This window comes from Harpia harpyja, chromosome 6, assembly GCF_026419915.1.
Source record: "Harpia harpyja isolate bHarHar1 chromosome 6, bHarHar1 primary haplotype, whole genome shotgun sequence".
In the NCBI taxonomy this organism is placed as follows: Eukaryota; Metazoa; Chordata; class Aves; order Accipitriformes; family Accipitridae; genus Harpia; species Harpia harpyja.
Genome location: NC_068945.1, coordinates 6,283,062 through 6,308,627, shown reverse-complemented (window position 1 = coordinate 6,308,627; position 25,566 = coordinate 6,283,062). Strand labels below are relative to the sequence as shown.

The window sequence follows — 25,566 nt, the reverse complement described above, 5'->3', positions numbered from 1 at the left end:
CAGGGACTGGAGGTCCTGTCCCCACTGATACCTTCAAACCCATGATAGCTTTTGGCTAGTTATGTTTTATTCCTGTCTCTATCCTCATGTATTTAATGACATGGGAGCCGTGTTTACTTTAAGTTCTACTCCTTCTAAAAGTCTGACATTTCACAGCAGTTTTAGCATTGACACGGAGAAGGACACAGGTATGAATCTTGCCAGATTTTCAGCCTAGCAGTCAGTTTTCACAAGTGCTACTACTTTAGAGAACCAAAAGGAGGGAAGCCGCAGGAGGAGTTCACGTGCGGGAGGTAACAGCAGCTCCTCAAGCTCCTGCCATTCCTCTGAACGAGGTGACAGGGCTGGGTAGGCAGCTGAGAGCCGGGATGAACTGTGTTCTTCAAAGGTGCCTACTCCTTTATACTGATTATATGAGCACATACCCTAATACAGGCACTCACCTCAGATATGGACAGTATTAGGCAATATGAATTTACCCGGTCCTGTTTCTACTTGAAAGAGCACTTAGGTTTGTGCTAAGGAAACGGCCGTCTTGCTCTTGCATTTTTTCCACCTTCCCATCTGTTTTCAAGGGTCCAGGTAGCAGGAAGATGCCCACCGCCTCACTTCCTGGATTTGGCTTACAGCTTTTGATGTATAGCTCCTTGGCTACACTTATTATTGTGATTTTAATTACACTGCAGTGCTCCGTAATTATATGCCAATTATTTTCTTTGATAATTACCACTGACGCATGCAAGTGAAGGAATACATTTTAGAGCTACCTATTAGTCTTTTGTGGTACTTAAAATCCTACAACATTAACTAAATTGGGTTTACGTTATAATTACATTTACATCTTTTATGAAATAGTGGAAATTGAGAATTAAGTACAAGGAGCACAGGACATTACTACAGAATAGCTATACTGATATCGGGGAGGGGTATCAATCACTATATTATAAACTACACCTACTTTTTAATACTAAGATGAGCTGTCTTTAATAACATAATCCAGCAGGTCTCCTGATACGTGGGTTTTGTCCTGCCAGGGAGCGAGTCTGATAATGCTAGTAGAGCATTATGAAGATCTGGAAATAAACAATTTACAGCTGGATCTTGGAGTGTTTAAAAAACATTCTTTGTGCTGACTTTTCTGTGAAGAGACTTGCCAGTTGGTGGCCAGATGTGACACAACGCCCCTAAACCAACAAATACTTTCCAGGAGAGTCACTTGTGAACCATGGCTCACAGGTGAAAAACAAACTGGGATCCCTTGTGGTGCAAGCTGTGACCTACGTCGTTACCATGGTGCTCTCAGACGCCTTCTGCAACAGATCAGTTGAAAAGCAAAGCAAGTCCTCTAATGAGCAAACTTTGGTGCCTAACTGAAGCCGAGCTTTGCCAGCTTTGGGTGAGCGGTTTCCTAAGACAAGCGTTACTTTAAAACAGGAGAGAATAACAGGAGAAACAGAACTTTGCACAGAAGTCTTTGAGAGATAAGCAGTCGTGAAGTATGAAGTCCTCATGTACGTAGCTGTGCCCAGATTTTCACAGAGGATTGGATGTCTTGGACATTATGGCTTCACTTAGGCCTGTGACTGACTGATTGTAACGGATGGACAGCAGGGAAGAGTGAAGGACTGACGTCATGTAGACCAAAGAAAGACACACAGTCATACTGAAGAGTGGCAGGATCGCTACAGGTATAGGATATGAAGATGAAAGAGCATCATGGACAGAAATGGAGAATCCTGGACAGGGCAGTGGTCTGTGGTGGGTAGGCGAGCGGTCCTGCAGAAAGCTGGTGTGAAGGTACAGCGGTGAATACACAGAGGCCAGAGATAGGTGAGCAGGTCAAGCACTGGTGAGGTGAAGCAGCTACCACGCATTGACCTGTGAAAGCTGAGCGGTGCCACTGGAGGTAGAGAGTAAACATTATCCAGTGAACTCGCAGACACCTGTGACAAGCAAGTAGGCTTGCCAGAGGTACAGGGCACTGCAGTGTACTGGCCTGTCCTGCAAAAGCCTGAAAGTACACCTACACAACAAAGAATATCATGAAATTTCCTAGGTCCTGCTATCCAGAGTGTGGACAATGAAAGGACGCAGTAGCCTTCTAATGACCTTCCATAGGTACAGGATCTTTAGGACGCAACTCTGTCTTGATTACCTAACAGGGTTCGGTGGCAGTTGAGCATGTGTAAATGTTAAAAGGCAAGCAAAGAATGATTATTCAAGGCCTGTAAAATGAAGTAGGGAATATGAGAGTTGAAAACAGAGCAGGAACACTGGAAGTTTTCAAGACAGGCATCAAGGGTTTACAACTTACAAATGAGTGAGGATAATGGGAGATGAGTAAGGTGGGAAAGGGACAGAAACAATTACACATAAATCCAGAAAAACTAAAGATTACCTACAGAACCTGCACTGGAGTTGACACTTTGTTTCAAAGCATTACAAAAGATAAGTAATCATTCACATCCTATGGCCAGTTTCAATGGGAGCAGAGTTAGGACTCTGAGTGATTTGGCAAAAACTCCTAAGCATAGGATGGGCAGGGATATCCTTCCCCATTTTGAAAGGATTAAGGAAAAATAACAGTAGTTTGAACTAGCACTTTGGAGGTGCCAGCTTGGAGTTCTGCTTAAGTATTTGCAAGACCTTGAATACATTCTCTATCTCTGAGATGCTAAATTTTCTTTGAATTACTAAATTTCTCCAAGTAAACCATGACTGAGTTTGGTGAACATGTAGACAAAGCCTGCAGACAAATTCCTCGTCGCCTAGCTGGTAAAGTGATGCCATGACTGAGGGAATTGCACTGTGCTCCTCTGGAAGAGAAAGACGTTGGTATTCTTCCAGTGTACTCAATGTTGTCACTAACCTACAGAAAGTAATGGCCACCTCTGCATTTTCAGGAGAATGCTTCTAAGTGGTGTCTTTGTGTTCCCCCTAGAAAGGTTGCTGTTTCCAAAGATAAGAAGGAATATCCATCTACATAGCTTCTTTTTTTCCCCTAACAGTAGCTCATTCTCTCTCAAATATATTTTGTTCATTTGCTTTACCACTAGGTGTCTTATGAAATTCCAAGGTCATCTACCTAAATCTACCTGAAGAATTTCCTTAGAAGTAGAATATATAGGTCTTAATGAATTCAATAATGCTCTGAAATTATTACAGAGATAAAGGAATTGAAGGGAGAAGCCAGCAGTGAATTGCTGAATTGATTTCTAGATGATAGAACTTGGGTATGGAGCTAAAGCAAACATATCTACCATCTCCATAAACAAAAAAACAAAAAAAACAAGAAAAAAAAAAAGGGAAGCACCCCCACAAAACCGAATAAAAATCCATATACCTGTTCAAAACAAATAGTTTTGTCCAACTGTTTTGTTTCAGGTGATGAAATCATTGTTACACTACTGCTAACCTGGAATAACTGCACACAAATCAGTATCTAGCTCTTACATGATTTTTTCTTTGGCCTATCACCATGAGCACATACCTGTACACATAAGGGAGACTTACCAGTGTGCACACAGTTATCAGCCCTGTGTATCAAGAAAAGAATTCACCCAGAAGGGTAAATTTTCCATGCTGTGCATGGGGATTTAGTCACCTAACTCCCATTAACGTTAATAGGAACTGTGCAGCCTGATGCCACTCTGCTAAACTTTTTTTCCTCATTGTTCTATTCAGGCCAAAGTAATTGCTGATCTAGAACAACAGAAACAAATATGTGATACAGTTTTGAATGATTTGCCTTGTCCTATGATTTAAAAGACCTTACAATGACTGGCAAAGATACTTCTAGCTGAAAACCATCTGATTACAACCTTCTATATGGCTTGTGTATCGCAGTTTCCTTTTTTTAGTATGTAGGCATTAGAAGAACCATGGTTTATACAGAGAACCAATCTCAGTTTGACTAAGCTGTAGCTGAAGGTCTTTTCCCCTCCAGAAGTCCCAACCTGTGGTATGTTAAATGCTTATCCAGCCAAGCCCCTTTGAGGGACAGTCTGCCACAGTGCATAGCCCAGACCACACTGGAGAGAGGGAAGTGACCTCAGTTCTTGCAGAACAACAAGAACCCTGCCTTCATCTACATAGACCTGACAGGTCATTGTGGAAGGGAGAGAGGAACTTCTGTGAGCAGCTGCCTGAACGTATCATGACTTTGTAACAATGCAGATGCCATCACGGTGGCTGTGAATTATGACAGTATATTGAATTTTATTTCTTTGTTGTTAAAAATGGAAAACATAAATGCAACTCTTACCAGATTGAAAAGGCAGCTTCCTGAAACTATTTTTAGAAACACGAAGTGCTGCAGTGTTCCCAAATACTATACATCCAACAGTTCCCACTGCTAAGAGCAACTAGATGCTCAACATTTTTGAAATTAGAAACAACATTCAGAAGCTGCCATTCAGGTACCATGAAACATATTCACTCTTACATTGAAGTAAAATACGTCAGGCCTTTGAAAACCTTGTGTGGTTTCCGATTTCTCCTGTTTCCCCGTGAATGACATTGTCACTCTGCAAATCCATTCATTAAAATTGGATCAGGCAGACCAAGCCCCACTCCTTCTCACCAAAAAAGTTAAGAAGTGAGATAGTATTTGGTTCCATAATGCTAACTCTGGTGATACAAATAGGTGGTAGGTAGCATGCCGTTTGCACAGTAACTTTGTGCTGTACTCGAAATGGACAGGAAAACTGGACAAGAGTTTGACTGGAGAAGAGTTGTATTTCTGCTGTTTCCAGTAGCCAAAACAGATCCTTTGACAGCTGGAAAGTAACAGTGCACCCCCAAGCTACAGAAGCTACAGATTACTGCAGTCACCATCAGCACAGTCCAAATATAAGCGATAACCGGACTCCTTATCAGCTCCTATACAGACCCAGCACACAGAGCAGTGAACCACGCTCTTCACTTCTCCCTTAACTTATATACATGTATGTATCTTTAGATTCTTGTCATCTTGCAGTAGAAGTGGGACAGCTAACTAATCTTTCCCTCTCTGACAGCTTCCCCCCACTAAATCTGTGCTCATCAACACAAACTACTACCGAGTTACTGAGTGGTTGGAGCTTAGCCCCCACCTAGAACTTAGGTCTACAAAGGATTTTAGAAACCGTTTGTGTTGAAGAGGACATTCTGATTTCTAAGGGAAAATTACTTTTTTTTTTTCCCCTTTAAAAGACCCTTCCACTCTTCCTGCTTAACAGCTTGAATATGAATCCAGTTTTCATTCCAAAACGCCTCCCTCTCATACACAATATAATGTTTTAAAATGTACACACCATAAAATGTCTAGTTGTGCATCCAGAAGGGAATAATTCCTTTCCTATAATGGCTGTCTTCCTGGAGAAGTATGCTTGCCTGTCTAGTCATAATGTCATGAGCAACAGATTTTATAATAACTTAAATTTGGACAGAATGACACACACAGCCATTAGAGTCATCAACAAGGCAAGATGACCTTAAAAGAGTCCAAAACATATGAAAAGAATCCCACAAGCCTGAGTCATTGTTTACATTACCTTTCCCTGGATCTGCTAAAGGATAGCAAATTCCACCCCCTCACTCCGCACATACACAGAGAGTTGGGGTTTTTTCCCATAAGACAGTCCTACCCTTCAAAGACTAATTTCCATAGGCAGATACCCCCCAGCCTTTTCTCTGCTGGAATCCATTCCCAAATCTGAGACAGCAGAAGCTGGTGGATGCCACTTTATGGCATTCCTTTGGCACAGGTGCCACTGTACCATTGGTTGGTTGGTTGAGAGGATTTTTCTTTCCTTTTCACATCCTTGCAGGGTTTTTTTCTTCTTTTTCTTCTTTCTCTCTCTCTGACATTCAAGTTTTAATTTCTACCTCTTCTCTACCCTCACCCCCAGCTAAGCCATTCAAAAGTACATTGTCACTTCCATAAAAGTGGGCTGGATTTTGCTCTGATTTGTGAGCTGAGAAAAAAGTAACACTGGACTGATGCGTACTATGACAATCCAGAAGCTCTGGACAGTGAAGGCTTTTCCATAGCCAGCTGCATCAGAGGCCAAAACAGAAGTAGCAGAGGTGGAAGATCCCTTTCTAAGAAACCATTCGCTGCTTCACTTGAGACTGTTCTTTTGCCCTGCAGTGAGAAGGCATGGCACCTCTGGTTTGCTCTCCCTGGCTCTGGAAGAGAACGCTATATCTGCTCACTGAAAGATGTGCCCCACTTTCATCTTCCATAGAGAAAGAAGTGTCTCAAGAACACATCCTATTCCCTGTTTTTTCCATCAACATAAGCGGAATTGATTTGTCTCTCGTTGTCCTTGTTTCCCATTTTTTGTCTCTGAGACACAGAGTTTTCAGACAGAGAATGCCTTTTAATCTGCTTTCATAGAGGCCAAAAAGCATGACGAAAGAACAGAGGGACACCATCTTACCTCAGATCTTTTATAACAACAACATAAAACAGTACATAAATGAATGCATCTATGTATAAAAGCAACATATTAAAAACAGGGAGCAGTTATCTACAGTGGAATTCTCAATGTCTCTCACTTAAGCAAAGGAGTTGCAGGCAGACCGCCCTCCTTTCCTTTGCATGAAGTGTCAGATCATAACTAAGAAGCAGTGCCTCCAAAAACCAACAAAATCATACAGCAACTATTTAATCAGCAGAAATGCAGAAGTGACCGCTCCTTTGGTATCAGAGATACCTGTAGGGCTGTTTGCTGCTATAGACAAAGTAAGCAGTTGCCTAGGGACAGCAAAGGCAATCCCATTTCCCCTGCAAAAGAATCTCTGAAATTCAGGATTTCTTCTTCTGCCAAAAAAAAGGTTGAGATGCATCGGGCAGCAGGTACTGCAGTTGGGGCAGTCCTCACCCAGCACCTGTAGGAGCCGATTCCTCACCCCAATCAACAGCAGCATGATTTCTGTCCTTTAAAAGGTCAGAAAAGTGACAAATTCCAGGACCAAAATCCCCAAACTGTCTCATATTTTACTACTTCATTTTCATGAAACTACTATTCAAGCTGCACTGGCCTAAACAGCTTACAGAAATTATCACTACTTCAGCCTCCAAGTCTCCTCTGCAGGCACTCCAGCTCCTGCAGCATCATCAGTGCAATGCGGCATCCCTCAGGGCTTCCTGTATTGCTCTCCAAATTATCTCCATGGATTTAATTTGCAGATTAAAATTTCTGATGCAAACAAGACCACTGATAATTAAAAAATGTTTTCATGGATTCATCTGTGAACAAGCCAAGCAGCTAATTTTGTTACTTTTCATCCCCTCTCCCAGCTATGCCCTCGCAGAGATGTATAAGCCATTTCTGGGGGCTTCTCATCTACCTAGCAGTTTGTAGAAATGGAAGTAGTTCCTCCAGCAGGTGACAGAACTCAACACAGGACACAGTGAAATGAAGACACAAATCTGGGAGGCTGTTTGCCATATCTACCAGGCAAGTCTGGTAGAAACAGCATTATGTAAAAATATAAGTAAAAATAGAATGCTTCTTGCCCAGCTCCCATTGTAAATACCACCAGAATGCACACCCCAAATCTACCACCATCTGAAATTTAAGATACTGATGCCTCTTTCCCAACCTGCAGACGATTGATGAGATTTATCATTGCTGGCCCAAAAACTCTATAAATGTTATTGATATATACAGGCCCATTTTTGTACATCTCTTCAATTTTCGCTAAATCCCTTGGAAGCCATTTTGACTAAGGTACCTAACAGCTAAGCATTAAGTGTCTGGCTGTTAATTAAAATACACAGAGTGAGTCTGTCTGCCCATTCATCTATTCAAGTCACAACATAATCATTAAAAAACAGGATTCATAGAATGGACTTTTCAGCTTTGACAGCGCAGCCATTCTACCTAGCCATCTGTTATCATGGACCATTATATTAATACTGATTGAACCACACCTAACTCCCATGGGGCTACTCCAAAATCGTCTCTAAAATGGAGACATAATTTCCTCTTAAATAGTTAATCAACTTGTCGATATTTTCATCACGTCCACTTCACTATCACTGAAAACCTTGCCTTGCCTGTTCAACTTTAATTTTATAAGAGCTGTGTATTACATTTCAGCCCCATATAAGTAACATACAGGACCAGAACATGTTTTAGCTAATTAATGCTTCTGTAACTAGAGTCGTTGAAAAATAACCATCAAATATTTATATAATTGGTACACTAAGAGGCCCCTAAAGAAGTATTGCCTTGTTCCGAGCACTGTACTGAGAGTGAAATGCAAAGTCCAAAGACCTAGAGCACAAAAGACCCCAGTCTGCTTCCAATACTACATTACTCTGTATGCATTCTCATTGGATTCAGGAGGTGTTCATTAACACGGATAAAGGTCTTGGACTCCTATTAAATTTCCCTATCCTTTTAAAATTAATGTTAGCTACTTTTAAGCTTTTCTCTGCACTTTAGATGAAGGAACGTTTTGAGACAACTATAACGCTCACACTGAGTACCTGCAAGAGGTCTCACATGTACTAAGGGCATGAGAGGCTTTTCTTGGAATTCTCTGCAAATCACATTGATAGATTTTGGAAAAAGACATCATGTTTTCAGGCTCTTAATTGCTACTGAATTAAACAATATCCATAACCTTTCAACTAAAAGTTGAAATATTTTATACCAAAAAAATGTTTTGTCAAGGGTAAAAAGGTTTTTCCAAATAAATTAAACTCTTGGCCATTGGAATTCTACTTTTTCACAATTAAAAGTATTAACATTAAAATAAGCTACATATGACATAAATGTGATGTTAGGGAATATAGCAGACCCAAGAAAACAACTCATATAGCAAGAACATTGATGGCACTGCTCAACAGAATCATCATCAGCTAGAGGTGGGGGTAGGATGAGAGAGAAAGAAAAAGCCCCTCTGCATTGAATAATTTACTATGATACTATTTTGGCTACTCTTGTCCTTTACAGCTGACAAGATAAAAGTTAAAGCCTTCTTCCAGTGGCAAATGGGGAGCACCTTAGTGTGACAAAACAGTGCAATTTAATCCCATAGATAAAATCTAGCTGCAGCACTGTAAGATTTTCTTTGGTTCAGGTTGGGGGGTGCAGGAAAGGGGGTTGGTTGGTTTGGGGGTGGAGGTTGTTTAGAGGGGGTTGGGAGGTTTATTTGTTTGGTTTGGGTTTTAGGTTGGGGGGTTGTGAGTTTTGGTTTTGTTTGTTTGGGGTGGGGGTTGTTGGTTTTTTTGGTTTGGGGTTTTTTGGGTTTTGGGGGGGAGGTCCCGCAAAAATTAAAAAACATGCCTTTGAATATCAAGCAGAAAAATCCGCTCCCAACCACCATCATCAGTAGTGTTGTTATCAACAGTACTGCTTAAGCTGATATGTCGAGGACCTTAAGGACTTCCTTGCCTCAAAGTGTAATGTGGCCAACAGAGTTCAATGAGACATCCTTAAAACTATGCCAGCTCTAAAATTCAAGTTAGATGAGCTTCTTGGAGAGTAATTTACACGTGGCTTTAAAATTGTCATCATCTTCCCCTTAAAAGATATTTTCATCTCCTAAATGTTATTTAGCAAAGTACATTTCATTTCCAATGCGCTTGAAAATGATCCTACTTTGTCAGAATGCCAAGGTGCATCTCCAGTGTCTTCTTATTCTATTCCTATTATGCTTTGCCATACATAATACTAATTGAATACAGGACAAGTTGCATTTGCAGTCATTAAAGCAGCAGTACAACTCAAATTTAAGTGAACTACTGGTGCTCCACATTAGATGAAACACAACAATCACTTTCTCCGGGAACAAAAAACAAACAAACAAACAAACAAACAAACCTCAACCCCAAGAACTGCCTGCAATGTTAATGGTATTTATTGCCCTTCCTGAAAATCAAGGTGGAATATTTGAGGGTACTCTTAAGGTGGCCCCATCTCAGGCAATTCTTTGTGTATCCCATGCAAAATTTGACTTGTGCCACCAGTGTTAAATAGGGTTTATTTGGAGACAACTGTCATGGATTTGGCAGCTAGCTCACAAGGGTAAATGTGACCTGCTGGCATTCCTTCACAGTTTACAAAGACATGCCAAAGAATCTGGGTTCTGGCATGTACATCTGGGAAAAAGAGTTTCACTGTACTTTTAATTATGTTACTTTGAAGCAGAGGAAGCAAATCCTGCAAATGCTTAACACTATGCAGATTAGCATAAGTGTTTACAGGATCTGTGTTAGTGGGGTCTATATTAGTCACTATGTAATATTGTAAAATACAAGGTAGTTAATTCTACATACACATGCAAGAGTCAACACCAGCCTTATTTTATCTAACTTCAGAGACTGGTCAAACAGGCCCGTCACAGATGCAAACATTATTTTTACTCATAACAAACTATGCAAACCAGTAGTTCTGTGTTGCTCTGCTGCTGTCATCAGACACGAATAGGGAGTTTCCTCTTCTGTCCTATTCTTTCCACCAAATATCACTTCCACATAATCCTAAATTATGCTAATTCAGTTGTTTTCATGGACACAGGCTACACTGGACCACCCAGAAGTTTTGATCTGAAGAGAAGATAACCAGCCGAAGAGCTCCTTAAACTTGATCTGCCACTTGTGGTCTCTGACACACAGAACATCAAGACTGAAAGTTGATGGCGGCAGTATTTGTTATAACACATGAATACATGCTATGGATCATGTATGACGTTACCAGGGAGCGTGGTAAGGTGGCTGTCAAATCTCATTACGACCACCCATTATTATGGGTACTCAATGTCACATTAGAGGAAAAAGTTGTAACATTCAACTTCACGCCCATTGCCTTCATTGTGCACTTTGTCTTGGACATGCAAAATAATATCTCAGTTTAAAAACAGGAAAACAAAAAAAAAACCAAGAAAGTTATATTAAGAGAGAACAAAGTTTCTCTGGAGGACAGCAATAACAAGGGATAGAAAGTTATAAGGAAGTTGAAAACTAGTCAAAAATTCCTTAATTGACAAATAATAACTGGGTGACTATGGAGACAAACCATAATCTTGCCTGTATTCCATGTATTCAAAAAAGAGTAATACTCCCCTCTCCACGTACAAATCATGTATCTTCATTCATTTTCTTGTCTCTATTCTTTTACACAATGAATTGACAATACAAATGAGAAAGGTGTTTGTCCCTAGTTATTCAGCATATAACAACCATATTAACATCATATGTTAACAAACATATAACATCATGGAAATTCCCACTTTTTCAAAAAGCTAGTTGTAGAAATAAAGATTTTTAAATTGTCATAATGCTATCCTGTGTTCCTAGAGACAAACTTCCTAATGTCTAAACAATTTTAGCCTACAACAGCAGCTTTGAGAGGAACTCCAATACCATGTGATGTTAGTAGACTGAGTAGCCTGATGCAAAAGATGTTGTGCTTAGTTCATTTAGGTTAATCTTTAGGTAATTTAGGTAAGCTTTACAGTCTTTACAAAGTAGGGTTAACTGAGATCATAGATTAAGCAACTTTCCAGCCACAAGACAGATGCTCGTAGGTCATTAAATGCTGAATCAGCTGTATTACTCAGTGAATACATCCTTCATGACTCCCACAATATTGGTAAAAAGAGGACAATGGCTTGATCCTTTTTTGGGGTGTTTTTTTGTTGTTGTTCAAGCAATGAGGTTAAGAAGAACCAGAACTACATCAGCCCTATCAAAGATAATTTTTTTAACTGTATAGCTACTATAGGCCACCTAGAAAGAACAGCACAGAGAAGTTCATTAAAGACCACAGACATAGTAGATAGATACCCTTTTGCCCTCTTCCTTTCTATTGCTACTGCTTCAAGTAAAAACTGATCCTGTTTCAGGAAAGAGATTGTGTTCAGGACATCCTATTGTTCTTAAATGAATATTTTTCTTTGCAAGACTGTATGCAGATGACATAAGGAAGAGGAACCAAGGCCTGCTCTAACCAAGGGTCCAAAACTGGAATCCCTCATGCAGGGGCTGCAGCCACAGAGGACTGTTTTGAGTTACCTTTGCAGCCAGCCCTCTGAGCAGGAGATCAGACTCATCTTAGGACCTGGTCCAGAACATATGGCAAGAGATACGTATTAGCGAATACATGAAATTCACAGCAAGATAACAGAGAGCAGCTTCAGCATGTTTTAACAGGAGTTAACTAACAGAAGAAAAAAACCGGTGAAGTGAGAAAAAGAAAAGGAAGTAAAAGCCACATGTCTTGGGCAGGGAAGACAAAGGATAATGCATAGTCCCTTCTAGTTTCTCAGGAGATTCTGGAGGGAAATACACTTTCCCCTTTGGACTAGACAGATTGAGTGTTGCGAGGGCAGGATCAACTACGTACAGACACGTATACAGATAGAGAATTGATGGGATTGCATTTTTTGTACTTTTCAAATTCAATTAATTTTTCCCATAAAAGAACTGGTCACCAAATAATTTCCTGAGAACTCTCCGGTTCATTTACAAAAAGCCTTTTCCTCTTCAGAACGAAAACCTTGACAAAAAGTTTGTTCTTGATCAGATCTCTATGACATCATTTATTACTTTGTATATTATTTAAGAGCGCACGTCATAACTTGGAAGGGGTCCGAACCAGAATTTGAATCCAGCTGGACTTCTGGTAAGTAATGAGTCGAATAATCAAATCCAAATCTCCTGCTAGACTTTTCAGGTTCTGATGAAATTCAGAACTGAAAGAAGCCTCCAAAAAGAGCTGTTCTCATGGGTTTTATGCAATTTGGTTATAAAAATCATAACAGTAAGATAGTCATGTGTCAGCAGTATTGAACCTTAACGCCAATGCTTAGCATAAAAGACTCAGGATCTGAGATCACTACTTTCTGTTCAGTGCAAGGGTGGCTCAGCCAGGCTGTACAGTGAAATACAACCCACAGCCACCTGCAACTCAGCAAACTGAGCAAGGAAAATGTTAAGAGTCAAAAGGCCTTTCTATTTCTTTCTATTCCTGCCAGTGATTTAACATGCGTATACTGTGCCAAGCCAGCTAGACTCAAATTTTCAGATGCAATCTGCGATTTGGTCCACGTTTTGGAAGTGTTGACTGGTTGCACTGAAAGCAATATGAGCTGTAAGTTCTCAGCACCTCTGAGAAGAAGCCCCAAGTTTATTAAATTTGGTGTCAAAAACAACAGAGCACCTAAAACTAGAACCCAGTGGGGACTTCCCTTCAATGGATATAAATATCTGTGGCTTTCAAAGAGGTCCAGAGGGATAGCACAGCGCTCAGTGCATCAACATGGGATTTGGAAGACCTGTGCTCAATTGACTGACTGGCTGCAGTCAAGTAACCTAACCACAGCTCCCAGCTGATATGACCATAGCATTATCCAACATCACGCACATGTGGTGAGAATAAATACATTAAAGACTGGGAGGTTCTCCTGTTGCAGCATAGGAGCTGTTCTTTTTGTGGGTGGAATGAAGAAATGACACAAAACTTACGTATGGCTGGGAAGAAAGCTAAAAGTCACCCTGAAAATCACCGAGTTATTCTGAGGAAATATGAAATGTCTTAAGAACGCTTTGTATTCCAGCAAATTACTTAAGAGACCCTTTCTTCATTGTAATAATATTAAAATGTAAACACTTTTTTTTTTTTTTTTGCAAGAAAAGTGTGTTCACTGCATGCCATAAGAACATTTAGGTAAAGAAATATGTTTTCTACTGAAGTAAGATTGAAATCGCTACTCAATAGTGCATTAAACAACAATAACAACCACGTATTTCCCAGGCAGCAAGAACCAAGCAACACAGAAACACCCCCGCCATCATCATCTTAGCTTTGCACCATATTTTAGGCATGCATAAAATAGCTTGTTCAACATATTTCTGCAGGTCCCTAATTGGGGGTTGCCGTGGCAGCAGCATTTGACCCAGGGATGTTCAGCACCGAACTACTGTTCAGCAGTAACAAGCTGTCTTCAGGATTAGCCCCTCAAGCTGGCCGTGGGACATACCTCCAGGACACCCTACACTTGCTGTGGCTGCAGCAGTGATGGTGGGGGAGTCAGCAAGGCTATGTTAGAAGAAAAGCGGCACATATTCTTATTTTCAAGAGATGGCAGGTGTGCGATTTGCCTCTCAGTTAACATTAATGCCGGGCGGGAACGAAGGCAGGCCGGGCCGGACCCTAACGCATGGCCACAGCCGGGCTCCCGGCCTCCCCTCTGGGCACCCAGTCACCGCCGGGCTGCCCCGCCAGCACGGCCCGGCCGTGGTTACGTCCTCCGACACCAAAGCGGCCGTTACCCGTCGGGGCACCCGGCGCTGCGCACGAGGAGCGAGTCTCCCCATCTTACCTCAGGGTCTTTCTCTATCTCCAGCCCCGCTTCCACCAGGTTGCGTTCATACTCCTCCCGCTGCAGCCGCTTCTCCTCCTCCAGGGCGTCCGGGGGACCGAGCTCGATCACCTCCAGCCCCGGCCGCTCTTGCTGGGCATGTCGGCCATCGTCCTGCCGCGGCAGCTCAGCACGGCCCTTCCCCATCCCTCCGTTCAATACCAGGGCCGAGGAGGCAGATCCGCGCGTCGGCTCCGGCGAGCCCGCGCCGGGCGGGTGCCGAGCAAGGCGGTTTCGGTAGTGGTAGGCTAAGATGTAGTCGACCTTTCTCTTGCTGTCCCTGAAATGCATGCCACTCAGGGACGCCTTGTCCACGGCCCCTCCTTGCGTCCCGTCCAGGTAATTGTTTATAATCTGGGAGAGAAGCACACGAGTCTCATAGACAAGAAAGCCAAAAATCCCAGGAAGGCGGCAGGCCCGCGGTCCGTCTCCACACAGGGACGGAAAGCTGTGCAGAGTCAAAATTGGAGGTCAGCCAGGGCTAGGTATGACCTACAAACACGCGCTCTGCAGACCGGATTAAGTCACGCTGACCTCCTCCGACCGTAAAAAAATGAGAGTGGCTAAAGATAGTGGCCTTATCCCAACACATGGGAGACCTACCTGACGGGCAGGTACGGAGGCACACGTGAACGCTGTCTCTCTGTCCTGTGTGTACACAGACCGTACAGGAGAAGACACCCGCATTTTGAAATGGGATGGAGGAGTTTTTGACGTTACAGATCGGCATATGAGAAAGGATGTGCTGCGGAGCAAGGCTGGGCAGGGGAGGGAAGCAAAAAAACTGTGTGCAGGAAGAAAGGGAAGAAACTGATCTGAGCTAGAACGGGAGAAATATCCTCAATGTAGTACAAGGCCAAGAAGCGTAGGGCTGGACAGAAATGCTTTGGAAAATACCAGGGATTAGAGAGGATGTGCCCTGTGGATGGCTAACTGCTAGCTGACCTGTTTTTTAACATATGAAAAGACTATGTGACTGACCAGTAACACTGCAAAAGGAAATCAATGACTAAAATAATTCAAATCACCTGTGTTGGGCTCGGTTGCCCCCTCGGACCATCCCTGCCTCCTCGTCTCCACTCTCCGAACCCTTTTGGGGTCAAGCTGCTCCAGTACTAACCCCCGCCATCGCACTCCAGCCTAGACAGCAATCCTGCAGCACCCATGTTGAACTCTGATACCAAATGTAAGGCATTCATTTTCACTTCTCGTGCACTAAGATAGCCCATATGTTTTCCAAAACTGTTACTGGCCACATTTTCCAGCTCAGTGCTGTAGCTTAAAACCCTTCACAGAGCTGTCTACAGTGTCATTCGTTAGAGTGACACCAGCCCTCCAGTGACTGGGGAATGAGACACAAGCAATCAAATAGGGTCAACCTGATCCAGAGTAATCAGCCCATAACCTAATTCCAGACATTTCTGATTCCCATAGCTGGCTATACATGCAAAATTTTGACAGGTACCAAATACAGATTTCTTTCTCTCCCTACCTCCCCTTCCATTACATGCACTGGTAGCCCTGAATGCAAAGTTAACCAAGCATGCTATATGGCAATTTTCTCGTTTGTTAACACAGCACAAATTTTTAAAGGTATTATATAAATGTGCATGTTATTATATACCCCAACATCTCCCAAATTCTTGGGTTTTATTGCTTTTCTTCACTTAGTTTCCCACAAAGTAGCTTTCAGTCACCATATCACTAAATAAATCTTGGGTTTATATGCATACTACATCCTTCATTCTTTCAGGAAATTATCACCAAATAATCTGTTCCGCACATTACACATCACACACTTTACGTGTAAAGTGTCTATATAGTCCCTTTAGGCATATCTAAACTTAAACTCAGCACTACATTCTGGCAGAATATAAAACTGCTTGGGAGACAGCATTTTATTGCAATTCCCCATTTCCTAGTTAGATACATTTTCATGTAGTACTCACAGGCAGTCCATGCAAACCTTCTGGATCCATCTCTGCCATGGTGAAGAAAAACCCGTTGCAGATTTCTAGTCTCCTTTCCAGAGACTTTCACGCTATACAGCGCAGAAGTAATGATGTCACCACCACCAGGTCACTGGCACAATGGAATGCATTAGCCGACTCTAGAGAAGATGAGCTCTAAGCATCCTCTCCTCCCTTACTGGCGAGTGTGGGCAGAAATTAGAAGCACAAACAAAACGCGGGAGAGGGAATAAGGAGGCTGGAGAACATGAAAAGTCGCTAAGAGGTTTTCCTGTTTATTACTGTGCATAGCCAGCTGCCACATCCCAGCCACCTGAGAGAGCACCATAGCAACATTTGGTGTTGCTGGAGTTACACAGAATAGGATGAGGAGATACAACAATGCTTCTCTCTCCCTCCCTCTCTGTTGAGTCTTTTCCTCACTCTTGGCAGCTAAGTGCCATCCCCATTATTATGGGTGCCTATTGCACAGAAAACAAACAAAAATTCCGACAAATTTCAGTAAGGACATTTTCTGGCCCTAAGTTTGCACTGCTTTCCTCACCATGTGACATTCTGGCACAAGAAGACCTTATTAGGGAGGAATACAAATAAGTTGCAACTCCCAAAATGTCACTGAAGGGACTATCAAGATCTTTCCTCCCCTCTCATAGCCATTGTAAAAGTCAGAATCAGTGATTTGAATTACCATCTTCAGTCCCACATTCATTGTTTCTTGACATTTCCAAGACAAGTAGCCAGCACACCAAGCGATAAGAAAATGGGAAGGTAGGATCAGCATTTCATGACGATTTTATTCCAGTCCTCTCATAGCCAATATATCACTACAAACTTAGCCCAAGAGGTGTCTCCTATAACAACGGCTCTGCTCTGAAGACTGCAGCCACACTACACTTCCACTTTCCAGTCCAGCCCACACTAACACCCGGGAACATGCTGGCCCAGGGTTTGCACAGAGTGAGCCCATTTAGTCATCAGCTTGCAAATCTTTTCCTACACTACAGGTAATAGCAACCCCCTATTCCTGCTCCGAAGGATTTTGGCTAAAGTAAATAATTAAGAAAGCTTGGTGAGACTACTACAGTGGTAATTAGTTCTTGCTGTACACTAAGAGAGGCTACTGAACTACCTAAGGCTGTAGTATCAGTCTACTTGCATAGTTACTTTTCCCAATACAGTGTGGATTTGCCTAACACACAGGAAGAGAGCGCACCATGCTCTGCTCACCCTGCTTCAAGCCTCTTCCTCATCCCAAAGGCATTAGAAGTAAGTCAATGAACATAAAATCCTACTTACAGAACTGCTGAAGGACTCCATGCAGCTTGGTGCTTCAAAAGCTCCATTGATCCTGCTGCTGTGCAAGGAAGTCCGGTTTTGAGGAACTGTCAGGTACTTGCTGTTGTAGGCTGAAAAAGAGTCCCTTGCTGATTTTGCTGTCTTCTGTCCATTCAGAGTTGGGTATGAGGAGGCTAGAGGAAAGTCTGAGAATAAGAGATAAGTATTGTCATATAAAGCAGGTTTTGTGCAGGTAGTTTCCTAAAGGAATGGGAAATACTGCAGTTAATAGGCGCTATTCAACTTCAGATGCTGTGCTTCAGTAAATAGAGAGGGGTGCATACAACTGCAGAGGAGCAACAGGTACTTATCTGCACGAACTGCTGAGGAAGGGGGACCAATGGTACAACTCTGTGCTTAGCTCAGCACTACCCCGGTTGGTCAACGGCATTTGTATTCCGGCACTTCAGCCAGGAGGTTAGGAGCTGGCATGTCTGTGCTTTGCAGCTAGCTAAGCAACCCCCAGGATGTGAGCAAGCTGCGTGTCTTCAGTGTCTGCGCCCTGGTTCTCTGGGTGCAGCATTCATGCCAGATGGAAGCCAAGTGACCGCAAACGAACTGAGTCACCTTTGCTTATGGCTTACAGTTAAGCCTGAAATGGACTGTGTTTCAGTTCTAGTGTGATGTGAACAAATCTAGTGGTACAGATCAGGTACAGATACAAACTTTTGGCCATTCTCCGCTGAGAACTTTTGGACATGTAATGGTGGGAAATTCTCATAAAGCACGTCTAAGTTTACGCCTACATGTTTTGGCTTGAGGGACTAACGTCTTGAACCCTTTAGTTTTAGATGTGTTCCCCATCTTTTGTATTGACAAATTACATGGTCACAATGCAGAATAACAGAGGGTCTGGAGAGGGTGGGGAGCTACATGTCACTCCCTGTTCACCACCACCGGTAAGCTGTATCTCTGCCATAGAGCAGGATACAGCAACAACAGAATATGAGAAGAATGCTTGGTCATGGGTAGGAAATGCAGAAAGTCAATCCCATACAGGCAGTAACACACTGAAAAAATGATGATAAAAAGTAATGGGTACAGAAACTGTTTTGACACGTAAATGTTTCATACTCTTTCCCCCTCTAGTGGTGCCATAACTGAAATGGGTTTGATCGATCTTTACCCACAGTTACTCTGAGAAGCTTATTGGGGTGAAAAATTATGGCTCGGTCCTTCAAGCATTAGTGGTTTCTACCAGAGAGAAGACAGAGGTGTAGCAGACCCATCTGCCCACATAGTTAGCCCTGCTACCACTAAAGAGACAAAGCACCATGTCTCTCCAGTCAGGATTTTTCTCTTCCCCAGGAAGAAGAAATAACTGGAACATTCATCAGCTCCCATATATCCAGGGAGACACTACATCCATAGTATCTCTTCTTGCCTTCTTACTAGGCAATCCTGGTAATGCTTCAGTTCTCTTCTCTCACCTTCACCTTTTGTCTAAGGAAACAAGAAGCTTCAAGAGCACAGTGTAGTTACTTTCCAGTCTGGGAGGAACTGCCCTATGAGATTTGCTGCACTGTGTTATGAGAAAGTGATTTCATCTTCCTCTGCCACAATAACGTGCTGGAAAATTTGAGCAGTTTCCACCACAACTTCCTCATGGTGATGGAGACAGGGGAAGAGGGAAGGCAGGAACAGTGTCTGAAGAGTGTTTCTCTCACATTGCTGAAAAAGCCAACTGGTGGCAGAAATACCTTGCATTGCGTCTCAAAAAACAGAGCATTGAAGGAGGTGGCTGTATGCAGAAAACCTATAGAACTGTGCAGTGATCATCATCTTTAAATAATTAAAGGAAAATCTAAAAGGATCCATTCTTATAGACAGTGATAGGAAAACTTTGTCTCTCTCTTTTTCTTCCTTTTTTTTTTTTTTCTTTTCTGGGGAGGGTGTATTGCTAAAATCTGCAAGTCATATTTCCCCCTTATTTAATTGAATCCCTTTTTTTTATTTTTCAAGAGTCTAAGGCAGACATTGTGTCCTGCTGCTAATCTTCTATGCCCTCTACACAGGCTGAATCTACTTACCCACAATTACGTGCTGAAAGAAGAGCCAGTAAAATGCTAAAGAAGGAAATGTGCAGACCTTAGCCCTAAATGTTATGATTATTCTTATGTTTCCTATCAATAATAGATTAGGGTCCTGCAGCGCTTGAACAGTACAGTAGATTGACTCACCAGTCTTCCTTTTCTGATCTCTCAAGGAGACTTGCACTTAGTTTACTTTAATGAAGCACATAATGATGCCACAAGGGAAACTCCAAGGAAAATAATTAACAAGTGAAGGTTTCATTCCCAAAGGCTACACACAGTGTTTCTCCAGTGTTTTCAGACTAAAGCTGGGATATCTCACAAGACCTTTGTACAGTTAAAGACCTTTTTTTCTTCCCAGTCTTTTTAACTGAGCCTAGGAAAAAAATCTGCAGTTCATTTATATAAAATGATTTCATTTCCATTATGCTTCCCAACCTTCAGAAACTGTGTCACGAACCTGAGGTTAACACTGGTAAGCAGGTGAGGCAGTCAGAGACTTCCAGTCAGAATAAGTTTTTTGATGGGAATGCCATTTCCATGTCTGAATTTGGAAGACTCCTGTTCTCCCAAAAGCTTTTCATCTTCCCAAATCAAACCGACTGAACCAAAACATTTTGTTCTGAATGAGTTCCACATTTGACAGTGCTTGCCTGTGGTACTGCAGCGCCTCGGGGGCTTCTGCTTCAGATGCTGCCTGACCTCATTCTACCCTGTAAGCCTTTACGACATCTGGCCTTACATGTTCTCATTCTGTAAATATTCTAGAGGAATTAGTATCGATAGAAACAAGCTGTATGTATATGTATGTGCATATATATATAAATTTTTATACATGCACACATGCATAGCTTTGGTACGTATATATATCCCCAGAGAACAGCAATAGAGAGAATCTTGAATTCAACCTGGAAAGCAAATGTCCAAGAACTACACTTATTCTAGAAAAATAGCCTGAGAGCCATCCCTCCAGTCAATCTTCTTTAAGTTGTAAATGGCTTCCAAGGACAAGGGACCTCCAGCACAGAGATCAGTGACCAGCTCTAGTTCCAGCGCCAATTCACAGCCAGTAATCATCTACTTGTTCGTTCAGTCTCTCCGCGCTCCTTTGCTTTGCTTTTTTGTAAACTTAAGGGTTGGCTGTGTGTGCACCAATTGACCTCACCATTTGAGTTTCCAATTCCTTGTCTAAAGTGCAATGATGAAGAAGTTGCACATACTGCCAAAAGTGGAAGGACTGAGAGGGTGTATTAAAGGACCATACTGCTTGTGAAATATGCATTAAGGGAGTCTACCTAATTAGGAGCTCCGTATTAAATCCTGAGTAACAGCCAATTATCCAATCTGAGTGGTCCAGATGGTCAGATTATCATAGGCACAACTACTTGCAGAATACACTGTAAATGGTTTGGCCACCCAGGGCACACACACTGGCCTGCTTTCATTTATCTTCCTCTGTTTTCAGTTAAGTTTCAGAAATGGGCTGCATTTCTGAAAGACACCACAGTCAGAAGTATACCTATACTCACACAGACTCCTCTGCAAGGCTGTTCAAAACATCTGCAATTTAGGAGCATTGTTTGGCAAACTTGTTATTCCTTCCACCCCCCAAGTAGGTATGAAAAAGAACCACTAGAATTTAAAGTTTCTATATAGCTTGACTTAAACATAACTTCTTTAAAGGAGATATATATAAATAAAAAGATGTACCATGGTTATACACATGTTCTTTAGGTTCCCCATGAAGCTAATGACTTGTCAGTTCTGAACATGCATATCTAGAGTTTCTGATTTCAATACAGCCAGTCACGCCTGTATAAGTATGCAAGTATTTTCATCACACTGCAGTTTTCTTTTTTTAAGCTGCCACCCCTTGTCTCCTCAAAATATGGCTTATTATTTAATATTTCAATTAAAGAGTTTCAGACACAGGGAAATGTATGTTAATTAAATAAGCCTTGGTCAAGCTTAAAGGAAACAGGCCACCAGAGGAAATGTCTAGGAAGAAATTTTTACGTAGGAAATCCATTCTTTATTCAATATTATTTCAAGGAAAAGGTCCAGTATGTTTCATTAAAGATAATTTAGATTAGTGCAGTGTTCTCAAACTCCTTATTTGAATAAAAGAAAGATAAAGTTTGACCATTAAGTTTCAGAAATGTGATATTTCTTTCTTCAGGATTGTTTAAGAACTGTTTAGATGTTTAGTCCCCTACTACTTAAATGCTTCTACTAAAATCAGTCCCATAACTAAACTCAGCATTAGGCAGTCCTCTCTATAAAGAGTATTTCTTCTCTGATCGTATCAGGGAGGCTGGGAAGGAAAGGGGAAACAGTGTCATGTACGGCCAAATGTAAAGGGACACAACTGAGATACTGAGTCCTACCCAAGAGATTCTCCTGGTCCTGGAGGGTCAGGATGTGGTGGTTCAAACTGAATGCTGGAACAGGGCCCAGGCAGGCAGATGCACCCAGACTGTCGAAGGCATTAGCCAGGACTTCTCATAGGTGGTTTTGCCCTTCATCTGCAGTCTGAGAGGTGCTGTATGAGCACTCAAACCGCAGGCTGCAAATTTGGATCTCTGGTCTCTTGGTGGGAACTCAGCTGTGGGGTAACAGATAGGAAGTGGCAAACCTGAAAAAATGATGTTTTCTGCTTCTAGCTCCACTTCTTCCTCCCTTTGGTTGCATCCCCCTTTTCATTCCCCAGGAGGTCTGCTAGCCCAGGGCATATGGCTGGGACAGTGTGACGAAGATGGAAAGCAGACAGGGAATTGTGTGGGGCTGTGCTGCCCACCTTAAGCCTTAGCAATACTGTTCCATCTCTGATCTTGTCTTAACTCTTGTTACTTCCTCCAAGCCACACCTATACTTCTACTTCCCAGAAGCATCCTCTAAGATCTTCCTCTCCATGATAAACTTCATACCCTCTAATCTGAAATTTGCTTTAATTTCTACCATGCTGCATTAGAGAGCATTAGAGACAATCCAAAAAGCCTTGTCTGTCTTTAATTCCTATGATTCTTAAAAGGCACTAATGGTAGTGTTGAAGACACAGTGGAGGAAATCACACTCTGCTGTAACTGTGTTGAGTTTGGTGGAGCTGTGCAGAAGTAGTAATTCTGGCACAAGGTGAGCTTCTTCCCATATCACCATGCACTTTGAGACTATAATGATTTAAGAAGCCATTAACACGCAGTAAACAGAGCAACTTGTCTGGCCCTTTGTGTGAATGCATATTCACTGATTCTTTAAAGTAAGAGTTACTGGCACAAAGGATAATAACAATCCTCGTACAATCATTTTAGGGAAAAGGAGGCCTACGGCCGTCTGCTCCATGGGGAAAGGTGAGCCTGGAGAACCTGATAGAGCAGAGCAGTGAGTGACCCCGCTAACAGGGAGCCCAGACGCAGAGCAGCAAGTCCAGGTGAGAATAGGGGCTGGAGACAGCGATTGGGATCGGACACAGCTCAGTGATCCCCCAGCAAGGCAGCAGTGATAAGACAGGTCCGAGGTCAAGCCGGGAAGCCCAGCCGCTGGGTCCAGGTCTGGGCCAGACCAGCAAAAGTCTGAGACTGGGTGCAGATGTAGCTGCTGCTCAGCTGCGATGTAGCAGAGGCATGGGCAAGTGGTAAAGCCTCAGCTTAAAAGCAGTTCCCAAGGGAAAGGAGGGCAGGCCCTCGCTTCCAGCTTTCTTCATAGCAGCTCTGGTTGGTGAAGGAGCTGGCCTTCTAAATTCTTTAACAGGGCCAACTAAACGCCTAGAAGGGGATGCACCCTGGGCCCTGACAATCTGTCCCTGAACTGCTGCCAGAAACAACAGTGTCGCAGCACCTCAAACAGACAGGACCAGGCAAGGGGGAGCACGGCCCCTCGCTGCCTTTGACTGGCCTCAATAGCTATGGTCACAGACACAAATGTAAAAACCTGTGGTTGTGCTCCTTTGGTAGCCCCTTGTAGACAGGAGCCCTCACCTCCAGCCTTAGGGGCAGGAAGAATGCACCTGAGTTAAGCGAGATGCTCACTCACCTCTGGCACATGGCATGAATCAGAGAGTCTCTTAAAAGTGGAAGACTACGAGCCTGAATGGTCAAGAATGAAGGAAACAGAGTAGAGCTGTGGAGATAGACGTGGGAACCATATGGTATAAAACAAAAACCTGGGCTGCCTTATGAATGTTTGCATTACCTGAAGGCTTAATAAAGCTATATCTACATAATACAACCGTGTGCATAACTTTACAGACTCCCCTCCTGGTTTTTTTAATTCTACTCTACATGTAAAAATTACAGAAAGTACCTGATTTTTCTGACATAAAGTATATATTAGGACTAACTCAAACAGCGAAGGACCCGAGATAGAAAAAGGACACTGGAATAACTCAACAAAGGCAAGCAGCAGACATTAAATCTAACAGCTCTTGGCACACTGTGGTCTGCTATACAAATAATTTTAGGAAGGGGACTGGATGGAAGAGTGCAAAAATAGCAAGATTGGGTAAGCTGCATGATAGTTCGGGCTCACAGCAGAGCTACGGCCCCAGAAACAATGAGATAATGTGGAAACAACCACAGAGCTTTTGACTGTAGCAGTAAAGTAATACTGACACAATATCAGCACTGAACGTTACTCTAAACTTGTACGCTGGGAACTCAAACACAAAGGTTTTATGCACTGAGCAGATTTGTTCCTTGCGTATGGGAACTGAAAGCTCACTGCTGCACATTGTCTTCTGAAAAAGGATATTGCTCGCTCCCCCCAGTTGCATTGCAATAAGGCAAATACAGATGGAAACAGCAGAAGTCCAGCACAAGGCATTTGCTTAGTGATTGTCTTTTCCACATGGATCACGACACTGACTCACAGCTGCACTCCTGAGGCTTCAGAAGTGAACTCTGTGCGTTTTATCTCTGAGCTGTCTGTATGTAACCTGGGCCACAGATTTTTCTTTTATTTGTTGGTTTGTTTTGTTTTTTTTAAACTATCCTGAAAGAAGACACGAAAGTCCTTTCAAAGTATTCCTTTCTCTGTTCCCCATCCCCTTTCCACCTATTCAACTTCATAGGCAGCAATTAACGATGAAGCAGAGAATAAACTTACCGGGTGCGTGTGTTTCCATGTTGCCTGGAGGTTTGGCTGGAAGTTGCATCAGTGCTAATAGGATGTGGCTACGCTGATCGTGTGCACAATCTGCTTCTGTACTGGCTTAAGTAGTGAACAGCACTAGCAGCTATTTCCATCCTGGCTTGATCCTGCTTTAAGCAAACCACAAAACGAAGCTAATTAGCAAGACCTTCTGTTTTGGTGATTAACCATCATGGAGGAAAGAGAGGGAAAAAGGCAAAACTCCCATGACCTGAGAGGCCATGGCAATTCTCTGCTGGAACTTCAGCATCTTGTCTTCGTGCTCCACAATGCCTCAACAAGCAATGTAACAACAGGCATATTTTGTCCTAACTCCCCAGAAGGCAGTAGACAGGGAGTGGGGGAGAGGAAGAAAAAAAGCTTATGCAAAACCAGGGCTCTACAACAGAGCCCGCCCTGTCCAAAAAAAAATGTTATTCAAGGATTAGACTATCTTGGAGGTGGTTTCTGTGGGGAAGAGTGTCTTTATATCTGCAAAACTTTATAGTGCTCCCAGGTAGGAGGTAAGTGCAGAAACCTTTTTATAAGGCTCTATCTCAACTACTCAAGTTACCTTACTGCCTGGATGCAGCACTGTCATTCTTGCATGAAATATTCAGAGGATTATCTTGTAATCAACTGTCTAATCAGAACAGGTGATGGCTCCTGCTTAGCCTTTAACCTTACAATTTAAGCAGTGTATTGGGAAGAAAAGTTGTTGATGACTAATACCATCCAAG

At 42.5% G+C, this 25,566-nt stretch overlaps 1 protein-coding gene across 3 annotated transcripts in view; it reads right to left on the bottom strand.

Annotated features, from left to right (window-relative positions):
• The window catches only part of ANO2 (anoctamin 2), a 200,223-nt gene extending 175,308 nt beyond the window's left edge, over nucleotides 1–24,915 (bottom strand). For 2 of the 3 annotated variants that reach the window (XM_052790553.1, XM_052790551.1), the window contains exons 1-3: nucleotides 24,803–24,915; nucleotides 17,631–17,815; nucleotides 14,326–14,718 (exon numbers count right to left, since the gene is read on the bottom strand). In XM_052790553.1, the coding sequence (XP_052646513.1) occupies nucleotides 14,326–14,718; nucleotides 17,631–17,815; nucleotides 24,803–24,851 (627 nt within the window). In that variant the 5' untranslated portion in view covers nucleotides 24,852–24,915. The remainder of the gene's footprint in view (nucleotides 1–14,325; nucleotides 14,719–17,630; nucleotides 17,816–24,802) is intronic. The other variant, XM_052790552.1, reaches the window with a different exon arrangement.
• Between the last annotated feature and the right edge of the window lie 651 nt (nucleotides 24,916–25,566).